Source organism: Phycomyces blakesleeanus (assembly GCF_001638985.1).
Source record: "Phycomyces blakesleeanus NRRL 1555(-) unplaced genomic scaffold PHYBLscaffold_23, whole genome shotgun sequence".
NCBI classification, from domain to species: Eukaryota; Fungi; Mucoromycota; class Mucoromycetes; order Mucorales; family Phycomycetaceae; genus Phycomyces; species Phycomyces blakesleeanus.
The window spans coordinates 231596-251027 of NW_017265156.1; the positions used below are offsets into that span (position 1 = coordinate 231596).

The 19432-nt window shown below is 35.8% G+C and overlaps 5 protein-coding genes across 5 annotated transcripts; 3 read left to right on the forward strand and 2 right to left on the reverse strand.

Moving 5' to 3' along the window:
* Positions 1 to 174: 174 nt before the first annotated feature.
* On the forward strand, positions 175 to 2480 carry PHYBLDRAFT_149884 (hypothetical protein; the record flags this gene model as incomplete). The annotated part of the gene is made up of 6 exons (XM_018432363.1): positions 175 to 208; positions 283 to 457; positions 512 to 656; positions 805 to 926; positions 2029 to 2278; positions 2373 to 2480. 6 exons carry the CDS (start codon positions 175 to 177, stop codon positions 2478 to 2480), a joined length of 834 nt encoding a protein of 277 aa, XP_018286919.1.
* Positions 2481 to 4096: 1616 nt separating this feature from the next.
* On the reverse strand, positions 4097 to 4830 carry PHYBLDRAFT_159965 (hypothetical protein). The gene is made up of 2 exons (XM_018434090.1): positions 4289 to 4830; positions 4097 to 4222 (listed from the first exon to the last, which is right to left on the reverse strand). Exon 1 carries the CDS (start codon positions 4720 to 4722, stop codon positions 4471 to 4473), a length of 252 nt encoding a protein of 83 aa, XP_018286920.1. The 5' UTR covers positions 4723 to 4830; the 3' UTR covers positions 4097 to 4222; positions 4289 to 4470.
* Positions 4831 to 5590: 760 nt separating this feature from the next.
* Positions 5591 to 6324, forward strand: PHYBLDRAFT_159966 (hypothetical protein). Its single transcript, XM_018434091.1, has 2 exons — positions 5591 to 6132; positions 6199 to 6324. The coding sequence occupies exon 1, from the start codon at positions 5699 to 5701 to the stop codon at positions 5948 to 5950; it is 252 nt and encodes an 83-aa protein (XP_018286921.1). The 5' UTR covers positions 5591 to 5698; the 3' UTR covers positions 5951 to 6132; positions 6199 to 6324.
* A 2275-nt stretch (positions 6325 to 8599) lies between these two features.
* On the forward strand, positions 8600 to 9441 carry PHYBLDRAFT_188491 (hypothetical protein). Its single transcript, XM_018439519.1, has 4 exons — positions 8600 to 8684; positions 8733 to 8784; positions 8842 to 8895; positions 9068 to 9441. Exons 1-4 carry the CDS (start codon positions 8613 to 8615, stop codon positions 9184 to 9186), a joined length of 297 nt encoding a protein of 98 aa, XP_018286922.1. The 5' UTR covers positions 8600 to 8612; the 3' UTR covers positions 9187 to 9441.
* Positions 9442 to 10570: 1129 nt separating this feature from the next.
* Positions 10571 to 15735, reverse strand: PHYBLDRAFT_182990 (hypothetical protein). Its single transcript, XM_018438702.1, has 5 exons — positions 15435 to 15735; positions 15130 to 15335; positions 13609 to 15022; positions 13324 to 13530; positions 10571 to 13218 (listed from the first exon to the last, which is right to left on the reverse strand). The coding sequence occupies exons 1-5, from the start codon at positions 15592 to 15594 to the stop codon at positions 10841 to 10843; spliced, it is 4365 nt and encodes a 1454-aa protein (XP_018286923.1). The 5' UTR covers positions 15595 to 15735; the 3' UTR covers positions 10571 to 10840.
* Between the last annotated feature and the right edge of the window lie 3697 nt (positions 15736 to 19432).

Sequence of the window (19432 nt, forward strand, 5' to 3'; positions counted from 1 at the left end):
ATACGGCGCGCTGTACCAGTCTTTACTAAAGGCAACCAAGTCTGGGGAGCAAAAATACAGATATCATCCAGGAAAATGAAGAGCTATTGAGATTCAGAAATTTCATTGGGTTCCTTGATAAATGCTTTGTTCAAGCTTACAAAAAAGCACCATCGTAAAGCCTAGTTAACTCCTATGAATGCGTGTAAAATTACTGTGAAAACGGTCGGTATGGACAGAAAAAGAGTTAATTTGATTGGCTGAGCACATTTTGATCATACCTCTTTTTTTTAAAAAAAAAAGTATCTACACCAAGTAGCTCAAAAAGTGACAACAAAACTTACGACAAGTTTAAGACTACGTTTAATGTGGCCAGTAGTCGCCTTGTCCAGAAACCTGATTTTATCCGCTTTTCTGAGCTTGTAAACTATATAGATTTAAAAACCATCAGAGGCGGCTACAACAAAGTTTTTGCAGAGTTTGTATGAGAAAAAATGCTAGAGAAAGAATCAAAATCAAAATAAACCCAAAGACTCAACAAAGAGTTCGATGCCGAAATTGATCATTCTTCAACGGCAGCTGAAGAATATACAAGCGATACAGGCGGCAGATCTAGTAACACTTTTCCAGAGACGAAAGATGAAACAATTTGCATACAGAAAACACTTTATGAAGATGTGGGGAGCTCCTAATAGATACAATAAAAGTGACGATTTGAGAGTTCGTGAAAGGAAATGCATGTATGCTGGTCTCTCCGAAATCATGGATACTGCGAATAGCTCATACCATGGCCAGAAAAAAAAACTATGTAATACCGACTAATAGGTCTATAATAAAGCATTACAGCCAATTCAAAAAGGTGTTTTTAGACGTAAGCTTCATTCCAATCTGGATGTATTACGTAAAACGTGGGATTCCGTTTACGGAACGCTTTCGAAGGATCACTCGTATTTCAAAGCTCGTCAAGCCTTTAATTTTATATCAATCTAACCAAATATCGATGAGCATACCTTTAAGCAGTTGCAAATAATCGACTTTTTTTCTGGGCGCATTCGACAACAAGCAATTTATTATAAATATAAAAAGACATGACGAAAGTAACTGAAAAGGATTATGAATCACAAATCTGTATCCCTTTCTTCGCATGGCTTCTTAATATCAAAAACAATAATATAATATTCAAGGCCATAGAGTCAGTACCAGTAGAATCGACAAAAAAAAAGTCGGGCAGTATGGAACTGAGGAAAACAGAATTGGTTTTAAAGTTGACTTCAGACTAGTATTCAAACATAAAAAATTAGACATTGATTAAGTACTGTATTATTGCTGCAATTCTGCAAACAAAGCCAAAAAAACGACATGAAAAACCGAAGTTGCTGCGAGAAGCTATGCATCATGTCCTTAAAAGCCAAGGATATGTGTACACTTGGACAATTAATATATGTGGATTGAGTTCCACATTCTCATTAGTTATGTATGATGCTGTACGCATGATTTATATAAATGTTCATCAGTCCTACGGTATACGTACCTCAATGAGCAAAGTACTATCAGCATTAGGGGGCGATGCTTCCTGATGAAGCATTGCCTTATCTCGTGGGAGACTATGTTTTGATTGTACCGAAGGACTGGGTCTCATAGATGCAGTTGCTTAAAAATATCCTCTTCAATTTTGATGGCTCCTTCCTCTTCTTTTTCTTGCTCATGCTACTCTCTCTCTCTTTTCATATCCGTTGGCCGCGAACCCATATTTCTATGTACTCTTTGGCTTTCCCTTTCCTGGTACTTGATCCCACTTTCTTTTTCTTCTTTACCCGTCGCAAAAACTCATTTCCCTTCCCTTCTATATTATCTTTCCTTTTCTTTTGCTTCATGTTTATTCCTTCCTCTTAGCGGTATACGTCACTCTTTATCATCTAATACTTTTCTTTCTAACTTTCGCTTTCATCAATTGTTGATTCCTGATGCTTTCTACTGCAATCATTTACTTCTTTTCTTTTCCCGTCTGCCTCTATTTTCACAACCAACGTGTCCAATCCTCATCATCAGACTCTTCCGTATTATTGACACCCATACGCATATCATACGCCCCTTCTTTTCTGCTATATACCTTTCACCCTCAAGTCCTTCCGCTTCCCACGATGGTTCATATGGCACTTTCAATCCTATCCCCTCCTCCCAATCAAAATTCCCGCCAATCAGTCCCACGCATGTCACCTTTCCGATGAAAGTCCTTCTGATCTTTGATCTTGTCCACTTGCACCCGCAAAATGTGGGTTTGGACTATGAGATTGAACAGGTGGACTCCACAGTGTCGCAGCCGCCCATTCACAATCCTTTGTGCTTTTTATGCTCTCAACTTCCCTCGCTCCTCTCCTCATATTAAATATTAGCATGTTTTAAATGGCATGCTTGTCGCGGTTTGGGAAGCACACTGGCGAACAATATTTGATGATGTGCCTTTCGCCCCTGCCAATGTAAGTGCCTCTGTGAACACATAGCTACAATTTTTCTTTCAGCCCTCCCATCTCCTAGACAAATTCTTCAACTCTTGTGATCTTTCTACTTTCTACTTTCTCCTCTTTTATTTGTTCACTTTTTCTTCTTTTGTTTTTGCTTCCTTCCTCTCTGGGATTTTGTCTTTTCTTCTTCCTGATATTCTAAATTAGTTATTAATGAGACGCATTTCTTATCTCTTTTCAACTTTAATACGCCATTCCATAATATTATTTTGTCTCTTTAATAAATACACGGCTCTTTCGCATTTATCCCGCTTTGGTCGGGGAAGATAGTGTGAAGAGTTTGTCACTATGTCGCTGTCCCTTCTATGTCCCCACCCACCCTTTCGGTCACTACTTCTACCCATGTTCCCTTTCTCTCATTGCTAGGGAGCGAGTCATGGTAATGAGATTATGCTGATATCCTCATCATGAATCTTATTGTCGTTGCACGGGGCATGACAATGAGTTCCCAGTCTTTCCTTCCAGGACTCGGTCAGAACCTCTGCTTGTTCCTCCTCCTCCTCCTCTTGGTCACTCTTTGCTCTTTCTTCTCCCTCTCTGTTTCCGCTGTAACCCAGAATGTCTTCCCAACTTTTTCTCTGTCATTCTCTGCTTGGCTTTAGGTCACTCCCTCCCCGGTAGAGCCAAGAAGCCTTCAGATCTGTCCAACCTCTTTGCGAAGAGATGGCTACGGGATGTGCTTTCTTGTGTTCGTACCATTTTTTTACTTTATAAAATAAAAAACTCTCAAAAACATTATAAAGCAAATAAAATACAAATACAAGTCGCAACGCCCTCTTCTGCTTTATGGCAATAGAGGCTCACCAATTATTTGAGCAAAAGACTCCCCACAAAAAAACTCTTTAATAAACAACACTCACAGTATCCACTTTTCCATATATTCAGATATTAACCATAAAAAATCTCGAATACTTCATTGTAAACTCTTCTGATAGCTTTGGCCCCTTTATCGTTACATTTGATTATGAATTGTGATGAATTGAGCTGAATTACACCCCTTCATTGACTCTTTGGCAAGTTTGGGTTATGATCTGGAATATGGGAACCAAAGCCTAAACAGACGAGACATCTGATAATTATCTCTCTACAGGTGAATATTTCTATTTTCTTTAAAGAGGCTCTTTGCCTAGAGTATGCGGCAAATTGGGTCCTTTCGAACCACTTGCACTAATCTTTCTAGGTCATACAAGCCGCTTTCTTGGGTCTGAAGATTTTATTTTAACTATTCTCTTAATGATGTACTTGACATTAGACAGGCTCATGCCAACAGCCCATGAAATCTGAATTATTTTGACATCTGCTTAATGCATGTACACAATGCATTCATCTTAGTAGGAATCCTATTTCTCAAAAGGAACATGTGTGTTTTCTGATGATGTGTCTTGCATGTTGGATTAGATTATTAAAATGAGAAAGAAAACAATGCTCATGCTTTTATTTTTTGCGGGTGTCAAAACGCTTTAGATTGTGAGTCTTTAATCTTTTGACAGAGTAATTCAAAACTAGAGTTGACTTTAATAGATAGATTTCAAAAACGCGTATAATAATATTATATACTATTTCACTTCATTTGTTTAAATAAAGTATATGTAACTTTGATTTTATTAAGGTCTTTTATATATTGATAAAAAAAATTAAAAAAAAAACAATTAAAGTCGGTGAACACTCAAGCCTAGAGCTTTGCTGAGCGGGTTCAAGGTGGTACCTTGGCTTTACTTTATCTAAATATTCAAAAAAGTTAAGATTAGTATATTGTCAATGAATGTTTTTATTTATTTATTACATACCTGCTATAAATAAAAATATTGCTTATCTTGAGGTATGGTCAGCTCAAGATTCTCTCGCAAAAACGAGAGAGACCCGGTTGGAGATTATTATCACCTTAATAAGCCGCTAGGCAGATAGAGCCACTGGCTAGCACACAAAAGTGTAAGGTGTGTTCGCCACTACGTCCCACCAAGCGTTTAAGTCAGAAAACCCTCAGAGTTTCCCACGTTTTGTATAAGAGAAAAAAAGCAGCATCCGCCATCGACATTACAATCAGATTATGCAACAGGACCTCCTCCCCAACCGAGGTTGAGAAATTAAGGCCGCTTACAAATGCCACGTCATGCGCAGAAGACTTGAGATGACTACAATCTAACATCGAACACGCATGGCAGAAAACCCTCAGATCCCTACGAAATACGCGAGGCATAGACTGACAAGCTCTATACCGCATCGATAATTAAGCATAATTACCGGGACCACAGCTTATTATTGACTTGCATCTTTGTACAAGATAGAATGATAATATCTGATTTTACTGTATCAATTAAAATGGAGAAGATACAAACCGCGAGTAAAGAAGAAAATTAAAAAATCCCATTCACTCCCCCGTTTTAAAAGAAAAATTTTTTTTCTTCAAAGCCATCTGGGCGTAAAAGTAAAAGTCACGGCGCATAAAATAAACATCGGGTTCTGAACAAAAAATGCGCCCATATTCTTTTATCAGCATGTGATATATATAAGCCTCCCAAAGGATTTGTTTATTTATGAGTGAGAGATATTAAGCTGTCTATATGTAAAGACTAATATTTACGTAGCATACAACTTCTTCTTGCTAGAAATATACTTTCAAAAAACGTATATATATTTATTAAATCATGTAACTTGGAATTTCAATGTGGAATCCAAATAATTGGTTTATTTAACAACTCCATTTAAAACATCTCTACGACTCGAATATTTATGAAAATAAAATAAAAAAGAAATAAAAAGTTAAAATGTACTTTCAATTGCATTATTACAAGTAAACCGATCAATATACAATAGCTGTAATTGCTATTACGATTGACTCAATTATATAACGTATTACTTATAAGAGTCGTTTTGCAAAATAGTACTTCTTCACTGGTATTTGAGAGGCTTATATATATCACATGCTGATAAAAGAATATGGGCGCATTTTTTGTTCAGAACCCGATGTTTATTTTATGCGCCGTGACTTTTACTTTTACGCCCAGATGGCTTTGAAGAAAAAAAATTTTTCTTTTAAAACGGGGGAGTGAATGGGATTTTTTAATTTTCTTCTTTACTCGCGGTTTGTATCTTCTCCATTTTAATTGATACAGTAAAATCAGATATTATCATTCTATCTTGTACAAAGATGCAAGTCAATAATAAGCTGTGGTCCCGGTAATTATGCTTAATTATCGATGCGGTATAGAGCTTGTCAGTCTATGCCTCGCGTATTTCGTAGGGATCTGAGGGTTTTCTGCCATGCGTGTTCGATGTTAGATTGTAGTCATCTCAAGTCTTCTGCGCATGACGTGGCATTTGTAAGCGGCCTTAATTTCTCAACCTCGGTTGGGGAGGAGGTCCTGTTGCATAATCTGATTGTAATGTCGATGGCGGATGCTGCTTTTTTTCTCTTATACAAAACGTGGGAAACTCTGAGGGTTTTCTGACTTAAACGCTTGGTGGGACGTAGTGGCGAACACACCTTACACTTTTGTGTGCTAGCCAGTGGCTCTATCTGCCTAGCGGCTTATTAAGGTGATAATAATCTCCAACCGGGTCTCTCTCGTTTTTGCGAGAGAATCTTGAGCTGACCATACCTCAAGATAAGCAATATTTTTATTTATAGCAGGTATGTAATAAATAAATAAAAACATTCATTGACAATATACTAATCTTAACTTTTTTGAATATTTAGATAAAGTAAAGCCAAGGTACCACCTTGAACCCGCTCAGCAAAGCTCTAGGCTTGAGTGTTCACCGACTTTAATTGTTTTTTTTTTAATTTTTTTTATCAATATATAAAAGACCTTAATAAAATCAAAGTTACATATACTTTATTTAAACAAATGAAGTGAAATAGTATATAATATTATTATACGCGTTTTTGAAATCTATCTATTAAAGTCAACTCTAGTTTTTAATTACTCTGTCAAAAGATTAAAGACTCACAATCTAAATCGTTTTGACACTCGCAAAAAATAAAAGCATGAGCATTGTTTTCTTGCTCATTTTAATAATCTAATCCAACATGCAAGACACATCATCAGAAAACACACATGTTCCTTTTGAGAAATAGGATTCCTACTAAGACGAATGCATTGTGTACATGCATTAAGCAGATGTCAAAGTAATTCAGATTTCATGGGCTGTTGGCATGAGCCTGTCCAATGTCAAGCACATCATTGAGAATAGTTAAAATAAAATCTTCAGACCCAAGAAAGCGGCTTGTAGGACCTAGAAAGATTAGTGAGAAGACAGAAATATAATTTGTGCAAGTGGTTCGAAAGGACCCGATTTGCCGCATACTCTAGGCGAAGAGCCTCTTTAAAGTAAATAAAAATATTCATCTGTAGAGAGACAATTATCAGATATCTCGTCTGTTTAGGCTTTGGCTCACATATTCCAGATCATAAACCAACCTTGCCAAAGAGTCGATGAAGGGGTGTAATTCAGCTCAATTCATCACAATTCATAATCAAATGTAACGATAAAGGGGCCAAAGTTATCAGAAGAGTTGACAATGAAGTATTCGGGATTGTTTAGGAGTTAATATCTCAATATTGGTAAAAGTAAATACTATAAAGTGTTATTTATTTAAGACATAAAATAATATTGTTTTTATCTGTTACTGTTAAAATCCCTGTTGTGTAATGGTTGGTTTACACTGTATGAGTGTGTAGTGTACATGTGCCAGGTGTGTAACAGTTCCGGAGATTGTTAGCTTACCAGGTTCATTAGCAAGAAGGAACCAATGTTTAGTTGTGGAGTCTGTTCTTCACTCAATTGTGGTGTGTATACCACAGCTCTAAAAACGACTTTTAAACAGAGAATCCGCTATACATATAAATTGACTAAGCAAAGCTCTTTTGTATGCATAATAAAGCTGGTAGGGCATGTTACGATCCACAATTTAAAAGTTGTTTGGTACTAATTACTCAAATATTGATCAAAATGTCAATTTATTTCGCTCAAAAAATGACTTTTAAACAGAAAATCCACTATACATATAAATCCACTAAGCAAATTTTTTTTTGTATGTATAGGTAACTTGGTGGTGCATATTATGATCCACAATGTAAAAGTTATTTGGTATTAATTGCTCAAATATTGATCGAAATGTCAATGTTTTCTACTATAAAAACCGATTAATACGGATATTTAGGCTATTCCCGTTGGAAAATGCGTAACCTTAAAAGATGGATTTCACTGTGAACGGCACGTCCTGTAATCATTTAACACAGAGTGTTTTCAAAATAATCTAAATACTGTGAGAACCATTACTATGAGTCTGTATTTTGTGTGCCATTTTGCGGTTTTAGTATTATGGGCTATATCAAAGATTTGTATGGGATACTATAAAGTGAATAGAATATATGATTATTGTAGGGATATTTTGATGTACATACAGAGCGGACAGGAATATGGGGGTAAATGTAATTTGTGAATATATGAGTTGATATGTTTGAAATATATGTATTGTAACAAAGGGATACTTACAAAGAACTAACATTAAAGACATGTATTATTAGAGTAAATGTTCTAGATACTATTAAAGATGGGCTAAACTATATAAACAAAATGTTAGTGGTAATCGGAACATCAGAATAACAACCAATATATTTCGATTATATTGTCAAACACAATAGATAACCATATGAAAATTTGGGTATATGTGCAAGAGAAATGTTAGCAATAAAAGTAACACTAGGCCATACACTCATTCACACTAAGAATAAATACTGGCTGTATTGAGAAATAAAGCCACTATTATGTTTTTTATTTTTGTTTTTTATTTTGACATACAAGTTTTATGGACATGCTTTGACGAATGTTGAGTTGGAATCTTTTAATTGATGAATTGAGTGAAAAACGATAGTCTCATTTTGAATTAAAGGCACGATTCCATCTTTTTTTTCGAATCAGATGGGTGCTTAAAAGTCTTTGTGCGTGTGCAGTAATGTAGCTGTTCCGTTCGTGAATGAATTTTTTTTTCTTTTTTTTTCTCTTTCTTTTTTTGGGTGGAATTCATACAAGCCGCTAAAGGAGAATAACGTCACATGGAAACTCCTTGTATGCTTTAACTAAAAGGCCTAAATGCAAGCTAAAGGAATGAAAGAGAGAAAAAAGAAAAAGGGGAAGGGTCGAGTAAAAAAGAAACAGCGTGTGCCAGCTTTCCCAACGGTAGGTCAAAATACAAATCAAACACAATCTAAACATTTACATCCACAGGAAACCGTTCATGCCTTGTTCAAAAAGACCTGGGCAGGAAGAAATGTCAAAAGTATTTTAATCTGATTGACTTGAGAAATTATGAATGATTGACTCATTCATATATTAGTTCACAAAAATGCACTATTGCTCTCAGGCGAATTCCTGAAACTGTTCACAACAGGTAAAGAATAATAATAATACCACTTACATATATATATATATGAAAACAATATATATAAAAGTGGTATATTTTCTCGTTATTTTATTACCAAAGTGGTGAAGTGAATTGAGCAAAAAAAGATATGTGTATAAATGTATATACTCATATGGGCGTGGGTGTTTGTTATATGTAGAGGCTGTTCATAGGGCCTCTAGTCAAGTTAGAAGACCTGGAATTCCAGAAGAGGATTCTCGTCAGATCGATATCGAACATCTTGAAAGTATTCTTCCACAGCTAGTACTAGACTTTTGAGAAACGAGCCGTATATACTGGATACGATAAAATATATAATCAATTTTTCACTGCTATAAAAGCTGTTTCTACACCATTAATGTTTCTGTACATGCTTTTAAGTATATACTTTGAATAATCGTCTTCAAAACTATTATAAGAGACTTTTTTGGGTATAGATTTCATAAGATTTTCCTTAATACTCAATATATATTTTTCTCTTTGATAATACAGTACGTATTAAAGCTAATAAAAGTCTAGCCACTTAAAACCTTTTGACGATGTTTTTTTTGTTAGAATGGGTCCATTCTCATGACGTATATAAAGTTGACAGAACTGGTTAACACCAAATAAATCCAAATGATATTACTATAATGAAGATACTCGAATATATCAAAAGTGCAGAAGTTGTTTTTTCGTACTTGTTAATTTGACAAGTGTCAGTAATAGTTATTAAAAAATGGCTTTTATTAATTGGAAAGATATAAATACCAAAAAAATAATAGTATAAGAAATATTCCAGACCTCTGTAATCTTCATCCACTACATACTTCTATGATATCGCAGATGAATCCTAATATTATTCGACTATAGAGAAAAGAAAAGAAAAATTCATATAATCTAACCATTAGATTTATTAAATGTCGTTTTCGTTTGAAGTTAAATTTCATGATAGTTCGTTTACTTCCTATGTATATATATATATATATATCTCGGTTTCTCTGTATGTGTTCTAAAGCTATTTTACAGTGTAACATACAAGGCCAAGACTGAATATACTTGAGGTAGGTGACTACCATGTTTCTTACGGACAAATATAAAAAAAGGCTACATTTGTTTAAGAATTGTTCTTGGCTACTCATGTGCAGTCAGTGTGCACTTATTTACTTATTTATTTACTTGTTTACTTTTACATAATCTAGACAAAGTTGTCTCTCGGTTTTTTTTTGTTAATGGTTATAATTTTGATTTGGTCTAATGCTTATCGAATGTGTATTCATATAATCATTGCACTCAAGGGTCACCAGCTTATATCATATGAATAATGTATGATTTGTAATGAGTATTTTTTGTTGTTGTTGTTTTTTTGGTTTAATATAATGAGAAGAAAATCAAGGTTTTTCTTTTATTAAGTAATATTAATAGACAACGAAAACATCTTCTTATTGCTTCCATTTTACGTTAGAAAGAAATCTATCTTTCTGCGAAATTATACATGTAAAGTAACTGACTGTTCTTTACAGTCTAATACAGTACAATACAACCCAGCACACTATTGAATAGTTTGTATTAGCGGTAAGAGAATCATAGTAAAAGTCAAAGAATATCTCTCTCTCTCTCTCTCTCTCTCTCTCTGAATAAACACATTTCTTATTGTTGAATCACAACACATTAAAAAGCAATTATGATAAATAATTTTTTATTATAACATTAAAATGTTTACAGGTATAGAAAGATAGTACAATTAAGACCTTTAGGTTACTTTAGAGAAGTATAGAATAATAAAAAGAGAGAGAAAATGATGATAATAAGAATAATAGTAGTAGTATAATGTAATAAATATATACATTACATTACATTGCATGTATGAAAATATAGGAAGAAAGAAAATACTAATTAGATATGTTTTTAATACATAAATACACCCATATGCGCCTCGTCTATATATATATATTTATCGTCTTCCTCTTCTTCTCCAGAAAACCAACAAAAGGAACACAATGGTATTAAATGCAAAGAAACAGATAATGATACCAAAGTTACGCCACTTGTGAGAAGCACTCCAGCCATAAACAGCCGAGTAATACTGCTCGCCTGAGCTGTAAGTACAGTAACCGCACTGTTCAGGCTGGACAGCATCAGGGTTAGCGATATAACCTAGTCCTCCATATGAGAAGTAGTTGGTCATATATTGACCGCAGGTCTGACCAGGGGGAGGAGTGAACTTGAGGAGATTGTCGTCTGTGCACACAACCGTCAGATGTTCAAGTTCGTTTACCGCAAGACCTTCAACATAGTAGTGGAACGGATCGATCCAGTACATCCATCTTCTCCAGAAAGTCGGCATAGCAGACTCGGGCTGCATGAGACCGCAGAAAAGAATGAGCAAAGACATGACCAGAGGATTAATAACGGCAGCCATGGTAGGAAGCTCAGAGGCGGCAGCAATAACGAAACCAAGAGTGACAGCCCAGAGAACAAGGAATACAAGCATAATGTAAAAGTAACCTCCAGCCTCGGCAGTGTTGGTCATGCCAGTGGTCCAGTAGAAGCAGAACAAGAAGAAGGCAGCAAATACAAACACATAAGGAATCTCAACCAAGACAGTCGACACACCCCACGGAAGCCAGCTGTAATAGCGAGATGCATATTCACGGCGGAAGAAAAGACGTTCTACCATAAACTTGGGCTGAGAGAGAATAATCAAGGTCATAGCCATAATAAAGGTACTGAAGAGAGCAAAGAGCTTATTCTGCATATCCGATGAAGACGATCCAAGCTTCCAGTAAGTAAAACCGTTAATGAGAGCAGTCAAGACAATGTTCAAGAAACGACCAAAGTTGTAATCGGGTGAGCGCCAGTATGCTAGAGCCATTCTGTTGTGAACAAGCTTGAACTGGGTCCAGTGAGAAGCAGCATAGGTACGGGCCTCTCGGGTAGGGTTCTTATTGGCAGAGCGGTCGATATCCGCAAGTTCGTTCTCAAGAGCCTTGGCCTCTTTGGATCCTGCCCAGACTTCGGACCAGTCGCGTGTAGCCTTTCCGGCAGTTCCGGCGCCAACAACCTCAAGAATGTACTCGGCAGGGTTGGCTGCAGGAGGACAGATGGGGCCACCATTAGACTGGAAATAGTTAATCATAGTGTGAGCATCAGGACCAATCTCGCCATAGTAGGCAGTCTTTCCACCACGAACGAGTAGCAAGAGATGATCAAAGTGACCGAAAAGGATGGCAGAAGGCTGATGGATAGTACAGAGAACGGGCCAACCGGCATCAGCAAGTTTGCGGATAAAACGAATGATGTTGTAAGAGCTTTGGGCATCAAGACCAGAGGTGGGTTCATCCAAAAACAAAAGCTGGGGCTTGCCGACCAATTCCATACCGATGGTAAGACGCTTTCGTTCTTCAACAGAAATACCGGCGCCATGTTCAACCATACCGATCTGAGCATCGGCGATGTCTTCCATCTCGAGTAATTGAATAATTTTTTCGACATATTCATCTTTTTCGGCCTTTGGAACAGATTCGTCTTGGCGAAGTTGGGCAGAGAAACGGAGAGCTTCACGAACAGTAACAGCAGGCTGGTGAATATCCATCTGCTCACAGTAGCCGGTAATACGTTCAAAGTCGTTCATAAGCGCTTCACCGTTGAGGAAAATACTGCCTTCGACCACACCGGTGGTCTTACGACGAGCCAAGACATCCAAAAGAGTGGTCTTTCCTGCACCAGAGGATCCCATGAGAGCGGTAAGATGACCGGGTTTGACAATACCATTGATGCCGTCGAGAAGCTGCAAGCTGCCACCTGGAATTGGAACTGTATAGTTGACATTCTGCCATGAAAAGGTAGTGCCGGTAGAAATTTCGTCCATTTCGTCAGTGATCTTGGCAAGACGTCTGCGACGCTCGTTTTCTTCTTCATCAGTGCGAGGCTTGGGGGCCTTTCCGGGAATGTAAAACTTGGTAGTGTTTCCACCACCACTAGAGTCAATGTATTCCATAGCAAGAGCACACATAAGAGTAAACAGGAGGAAGAAGGCAACGACGACAATAAAATCCGGCGCCCAGGCTTCCCAGGATCTGTATGTAAGTGCTTTGAGGAGGTAATCTTCACCCTTGACGTAGTTCTGACCGGGGACACCACCAGTCATAGTGCAGACCTTGTAGTCCCAGTTGTCATAACCAGGTCCATAGGGAACAGCGTTTCCGGGACCTTCACAAGTGTACTCCTGGCCGTTCATTTCATTAACCAATAAGGCCTTGTATCCATAGGACAAAGGATTAGCCCAGTAAAGCCAGTACAACCAGGGATGCATTTTTGGGTATGGGATGGCTACGGACATGGTAAAAAAAAATCATGTTATTATTAGTATTATTATTATATTAAAAGAGTGAGATAGTGTGTATATGAGAAACAGTAATATTTTTTAAAACTTACTGTAACCAACATAGGTAATTGCTGAAACAAGCACAACACCAGATAATTGGGTGGCCACAAAGAAACTTCTGGTAATTGCACCAAAAATACGGAAGAAACCGTTCATAGTCATGTTGATAAAAAACAACAAGAGGTAGAAAGTAAAGAACTTTCCGGCTGTCAAGTTGAGGCCAATCATAAAGTAAGAGCAAACAGAATATAGAGTAACTATAATAAAACAAATTAGGTTGATGCTATGTATATAGATATATAGATATATAGATATATCAATAGATTGTTTCTTACCTTGAAGAATTGCATAAGGAATATCCATAATCATTTGCGCAATGTAAAATGCAGAAGGTCTATAGAGAGCATATTGCTTATGTTTCTCAAGAACAGGACGGCCCATCAAGAATCGAACAAGTTCACTCTGTGCGATAAAAGAATTGAAGATGACAGCAAAGAACAGAGCACCACCGCGAGAGAACGAGCCGGTACCACTCAGGGGAAGCTTGAAGAAACAAGAGGCCGTGATGAGAGACTGGATAAGGATAGTGCCGTATCGAGAAAAGAGAGCTTGCTGATCTTTGATGATCAGGTGGTACTGACGGATCAAGAGGGCATGGACCTGTTGGTAAAATGATGCAATAAAGGGACCCTTGTTTGAAGCACGTTTTTGGTGTTCCTCATTCATGGCTTGTTTGAATACTTGTGCTTGGCTGTCGTTTGTGAATTTGTTCTCGTAATCTTCCAACTCAGTCATCATGGATCGGTATATGTCAGACGCTAGGTAACGGTCTTGGAACTCGTGTGCAAATTGTGGGACAGATTTTTCGTATCCAGGCTGGAATTCTCTTTCGAGTGGATTACAGATACCAGTTAAAAAGTCGGGGGTAGATTTTCGAGGAGGACAAAAGAATCCCATTTTTTCAAAGTAAGGCTTGGCTTGTTCTACAGGACCAAAGTAAAGACAATAACCGTCGTCCAAGAGAATGATGTTGTCAAAGAGGTTGAAGATGCTGTTGGAAGCCTGGTAGAATGTTGCTACAGTTGTCTTGTGAAGAACGTCTGTCATGATGCGAAGAGATCGGACAAAATCGAGGGCAGAGGCAGCGTCGAGACCACGGGTAGAGCAATCCCAGCAATTGATTGTACTGGCGGTTGTCATTTGTTCGGCAATTGAGAGACGTTTGCGCTCACCACCGGAAAGACCTCGTACAAAGGCATTTCCGACCATTGTTTCCATCTGTTTGGTTAGACCAAGCATGTTACCGAGCATGTAGAGAACCCGGTTCACAAAGTCATGTCTAGTTTCGTCGGGCAGTCTTGATCCCGGAGTCTTTGTACGCAGTGCGAATTGAAGAGTTTGTTTGGCAGTAAGTGTGGGATAGTGCTGATCTTCTTCTTCATTGTAGCAGACCTGGCCACGGTAGTGGTTGGCGAATGTTACTGGATCAATACCTCCGTAAGACACCTGACCCTCAATGGTGGTGTATGACTTGCGCAAGTTGGAAATGATCTTGAGAAGGGTAGTGCATCCAGCACCGGGACGACCAAGGATAAGCAACATTTGGCCATCTTTGCAGAAACCTGTGAGACTTCGAAGGATGGTTCTCTCTGGAACTTTTGACTTGATCACAAAGGATATCAACAAGCGGAGAAATCCGAGTGGAAAACTAGCGACAGTTGCAATAGTATTGGCCTCAGCAGCAACACCCTAAAAGGAAGTGAGTAATAAAAATAGATGGTTTAGATATAAAGAAATTAATACACACACACGTACAGAATTTAAAGAAAGAAAAGAAAAATATTTATATTTTTTACCTTTACAAGCAAATTCTTCCAGACGACACCGAGATGCTTCTTTGTGTGGCCGGCTTTATCAGCTTCGGAAGAGACACCATGTAGAAACTCGTCAAGATCAAATGCATCTGATACTGCATTTCCTTCTTCGAGTTTTCCGCTATGGCTTGTTTTGTGACTAAGTGTGGTTAATTCTCTCTTGAGTTCTTCATATTGATCCATGGCAGCTAGAGAAATAAAATATGAATATAAAGGTATTGGGTTATTGAATGATTCTTGATCTGGTATTATAATTTTATAATTTATTTATTTATTGAGATTTGTACCTTCGATATTGACAGCATTTACTTCAGTTTCGCCATAACTACCCTGTACACCAACATCACCTTCGGCTATGGTGTCTGCCGAATTTGCATATGAATGATGGTGGACTTCATATTTTTCTGAGACTGTTGGTTTTTGATCTACCCGTATATTTTCTGGCATGTTGATGCGCAAATTAAGAAAAAGGCTTTGATTTTTCTTTATTTTAATGCTTCTATTGTTACAGCTTTATATGAATTTAATGATTTTCTATGAGTACAGATAGTAAAGAGGATAATGATCTTGAGTGGGGGTATGAAGAGGGGAATAGCCAAAAAAAAAGATTAAAGGAAATCAAATAGTATTTATACAAAATATGATTTCTTTGTACATCTTAATTTTTCTGAATTTGATATAAAAATAAACCCTAAATTTTTCTTTTTTAAACCTTAAAGTATTTCCTTGTTTGATCTTGCTTAGCTTACATATAATTGCCACCACTACAGAAATATATATACTCTATTCTATACATACAATAATCCCCATAAATAAAATATCGGTTCAATTATACCCGCACCGAAATTAATGGCTTGCACTGATTTCTGGGTTTTATTTCTTATATCTTTTCTTATATATAAAATCAGTTGAAATAAATTAGAGTGCAATACAATAATAAATAATAGTACTTCATACGTTTTGTATTAAATATATATATATAGAAAGAATATGACTCTTGTACACATTTTCGATCTATCTTATGGAGTGTTCACGGCCCGTGAAACTCTGTAAATAAGCAAAAGACAAAGAATATAATAAAACAAACAGACAAGTCTACAGCTCACAGTTCACAGTTCATAGTCTATAGTGAAAAAAACTGCCGCAGTAATCGATTAACCGAGAGCTTATTGAGTGTATCGGTGATCTGAACAGATCAACCAAAAATAAATAATATATATATATATAATATAAATAGATCAATAGATAGAGAAAGAGAGAATGTCTTGGCTGAAGAAACATATCACTATTTCATGAATAATATTTTTGAAAGTAATTAGATTTACTGATTGAATATCTGCATGTTTGTCTGTCTACCTACCTGCCTGCCTGCCTGTATGTGCCCCTGTCTGCATGTATGTCTACATCCCTGTCTGTCTTTTTAATTGATTTATTGACCTATTGATCTATTGATTTAATGGTAGATTTGTCGATTGGTTGTTTGATTGACTAGCTTACAGGGAATATTTTTTTTATTATCTCCCCACAATTTAAGGAAAAAATAAATGCTTGTACTCCGGAGTCTGATAGTCTATGTATGCCTATCTTTCTTTTCCTTTAGATGATAAACAAGAGGTCTATTTTATTTTCTAATATAAAGAGAGTTGGATATTGAGCACTATACTCTAATTGCTTTAATGGGCCTGTAAATGTATCCAATCTTGGTTGTATGATCAAAAGAAAAATTAGGTACAAAAAATACATGTATTATTACTATCATTATCAGTATCAAGATATATAATATATAATATATTCGCTAAACGGATCAATTTCACAAGCGAGCTGTCGTGATGATGCTTTTTTTTGGTCAATGTACAGATTATTTATAATATGATAGAATAATAAGTATCTGTTAAAATATATATATATATAAAACACACTGTGTAGATCTGATATCAAAAAAAAAAGTATTATAAAATTATAATTTCTTTATATAATATACATTTAAATATCCTTTTTTAGAACAAACAAACTGTAACAACAAAGAAACCATCGCACACGGCTCCACAATCACCTATTTCAATAGAACGGCAACGGGTAAAATACATCAGAATCCCACAAATCTATACATATAAAAAAATATAGTAAAAAAGAAAAAACCCTTAATAAATAAACATGGAAACTTTATCTATTTTACCTATCTAGCTACAGAATATACACATAAATTATTCGACTGTGTGAGAAAAGAGAGTGAATGATACAATGATATCTAATATAATACAATGTGCAAAGTTTTGGATCAATTAATAATCATTAAAGTATAAGACATTCGTTAAAGATGTAAATTTATTCGTACCAAAAACATAAAAAGAAAATTTACATATGTAGGTATGCACGAACCCACTTTAATTTGATATATACATACACAATTATATATTCACAATATTCGATAATATTTTCAAGACATTAGATAAGACCTAACTACATTCACAAATTTGATTTATTTGAGTATCATTTATTAAAATAATAAGAAGAATAAATAGAGAAAATCTATGTAATAATAGTAACAATAGCATTTAGAAAAATGATCCTTTTTATTTCAATTTTATTTTTTATCTTGATATATATGTACATTGCCTAATTGAAGATAAATGATCTTAATATACTAATAAACCAATGAAGTATAGGGCAGAAAAAAAAACAGACTAGAGATAATTATATATCTATATATATTGATCTATCGAATCTTGGGAGTGGCTAAGAAAAAAATATATTTGCGGTCGAGGGACAAGAGAAATTTTGATAATGACGTTTTGGAAGCAAGTGCTTAGTATGAGGCATTTGAGAGTGTTGATTGAAGTAACCAATTATTGGTTGTTCTACCTAGATCTTATTGTGGTATTTGTGGAACTTATTGCTTTGATTTATATGGATATCTATATATTGTCCATTCGATCTCTGGAAAAGTACAGACTCCCTGGCAATAAATACTTACAATAAAACCCCATACCAATTTAAACAGATATCTTTATCAAGATATTTGCTTTGTACTCCAGAATTGGGAGTATATGTATGTTTTTAAAATATAAAGTAAAGTCAAAAGAAGTCGCGCTTTAGAAGGTTTAAAGAAGTTTAATGCTTATATTGTTTATAAAACCGCCTTTTCATTGGGGAGTTTCGACTCCGTTAACCCCATATATAAACCCCAAAAAAAGTCATATAGGTCTTGTAGAATTCTAGCTCTTATACAAACAGGCTCATAGTAATGATCCTCATAACTTCTATATTCTGTTAAATTAAAAATATAAGGCTGCTTTAAACCCATCTTAGTCCATATACTTTCCATTAACAACACGCCTTGGAAAGCATATTATATATACATATATCTGGATTTTTGAAAAGACAGAAAACATGCTTATTAAAAGATATTTGATTATGCTGGCTTTCCGATGTGCAATATATTAGAGAACTTCTTCCTTAAGTCGGATGTCATTTCTATTAAGGCTCATCTTCATCATTATACCCACCCGATACTCAGCTTATTTCGTACAAGAATTGATCTTAGGCCCTGCCCCAAAAAGTGTTTCAAATTCATGTCACACATAATACTGAATATGGGTACTATTTAGACATTGTGACCGGGGATCAAGATTTGAAGCCCAAGATCAACCTTTGGCTTGAGGAAGAAGTTATCTAATGACTCAAATAACTGCCAACTATAAAAAAAACGTATTCAGCATTCAATAAATAGGGGAGAATTGAAACTGAAAAGCGGAAAGGAAGAAAAGAAAAAGAAACACAAAAAGACACTGATTATCTAAAGTGATCTGTCAAGAATAAACCCTTTGAATAATTATCTTTTTATTTTTCATAATTCTTACACGGCCTGGATATTTCGATAGTTAAAATAAGAGCATTAAATAGGTATTCTTGTTATAAAGAGACTGTATCCATGTCGCTTAAGTAATGGGGATTCTCAGTTCAGTTATTTTACACTATGTAAATATATATTGAAGCTGCAATACCCCAGCTACTGCACACATATATATGTAGAACTTTGCTTGTTGGGGAAACCATTGCACTTTTAAAGATTGTTGGATCTATTATTGGAATCAATATTTTATCTACTAAAAGGATCATTTTGATCCAAATGTCAATTGTATCTATATATATATACAAGACTATGTATTAAAATTATATCAGGTAAACTTTATCTAAGGATATAAGTGACGTGATGTGCCACATTATGATCCACATTTTAAAGGATGGCTGATGCTTTATTGCTTAAATAAGTATTAGAATATCA

What these genes read in the sequence shown, in the direction of transcription:
- PHYBLDRAFT_159965 (XM_018434090.1), bottom strand. Translation starts at nt 4,722, where the DNA reads ATGCGGTATAGAGCTTGTCAGTCTATGCCTCGCGTATTTCGTAGGGAT.
- PHYBLDRAFT_159966 (XM_018434091.1), top strand. Translation starts at nt 5,699, where the DNA reads ATGCGGTATAGAGCTTGTCAGTCTATGCCTCGCGTATTTCGTAGGGAT.
- PHYBLDRAFT_188491 (XM_018439519.1), top strand. Translation starts at nt 8,613, where the DNA reads ATGAAAGAGAGAAAAAAGAAAAAGGGGAAGGGTCGAGTAAAAAAGAAA. An exon ending in GTGTGCCAGCTTTCCCAACG is followed by an intron (nt 8,685 to 8,732) that starts GTAGGTCAAAAT and finishes TTACATCCACAG; the next exon opens with GAAACCGTTCATGCCTTGTT. An exon ending in GGCAGGAAGAAATGTCAAAA is followed by an intron (nt 8,785 to 8,841) that starts GTATTTTAATCT and finishes TTCATATATTAG; the next exon opens with TTCACAAAAATGCACTATTG.
- PHYBLDRAFT_182990 (XM_018438702.1), bottom strand. Translation starts at nt 15,594, where the DNA reads ATGCCAGAAAATATACGGGTAGATCAAAAACCAACAGTCTCAGAAAAA. An exon ending in GGAAGAATTTGCTTGTAAAG is followed by an intron (nt 15,023 to 15,129) that starts GTAAAAAATATA and finishes ACTTCCTTTTAG; the next exon opens with GGTGTTGCTGCTGAGGCCAA. An exon ending in TCCTTATGCAATTCTTCAAG is followed by an intron (nt 13,531 to 13,608) that starts GTAAGAAACAAT and finishes GTTTTATTATAG; the next exon opens with TTACTCTATATTCTGTTTGC.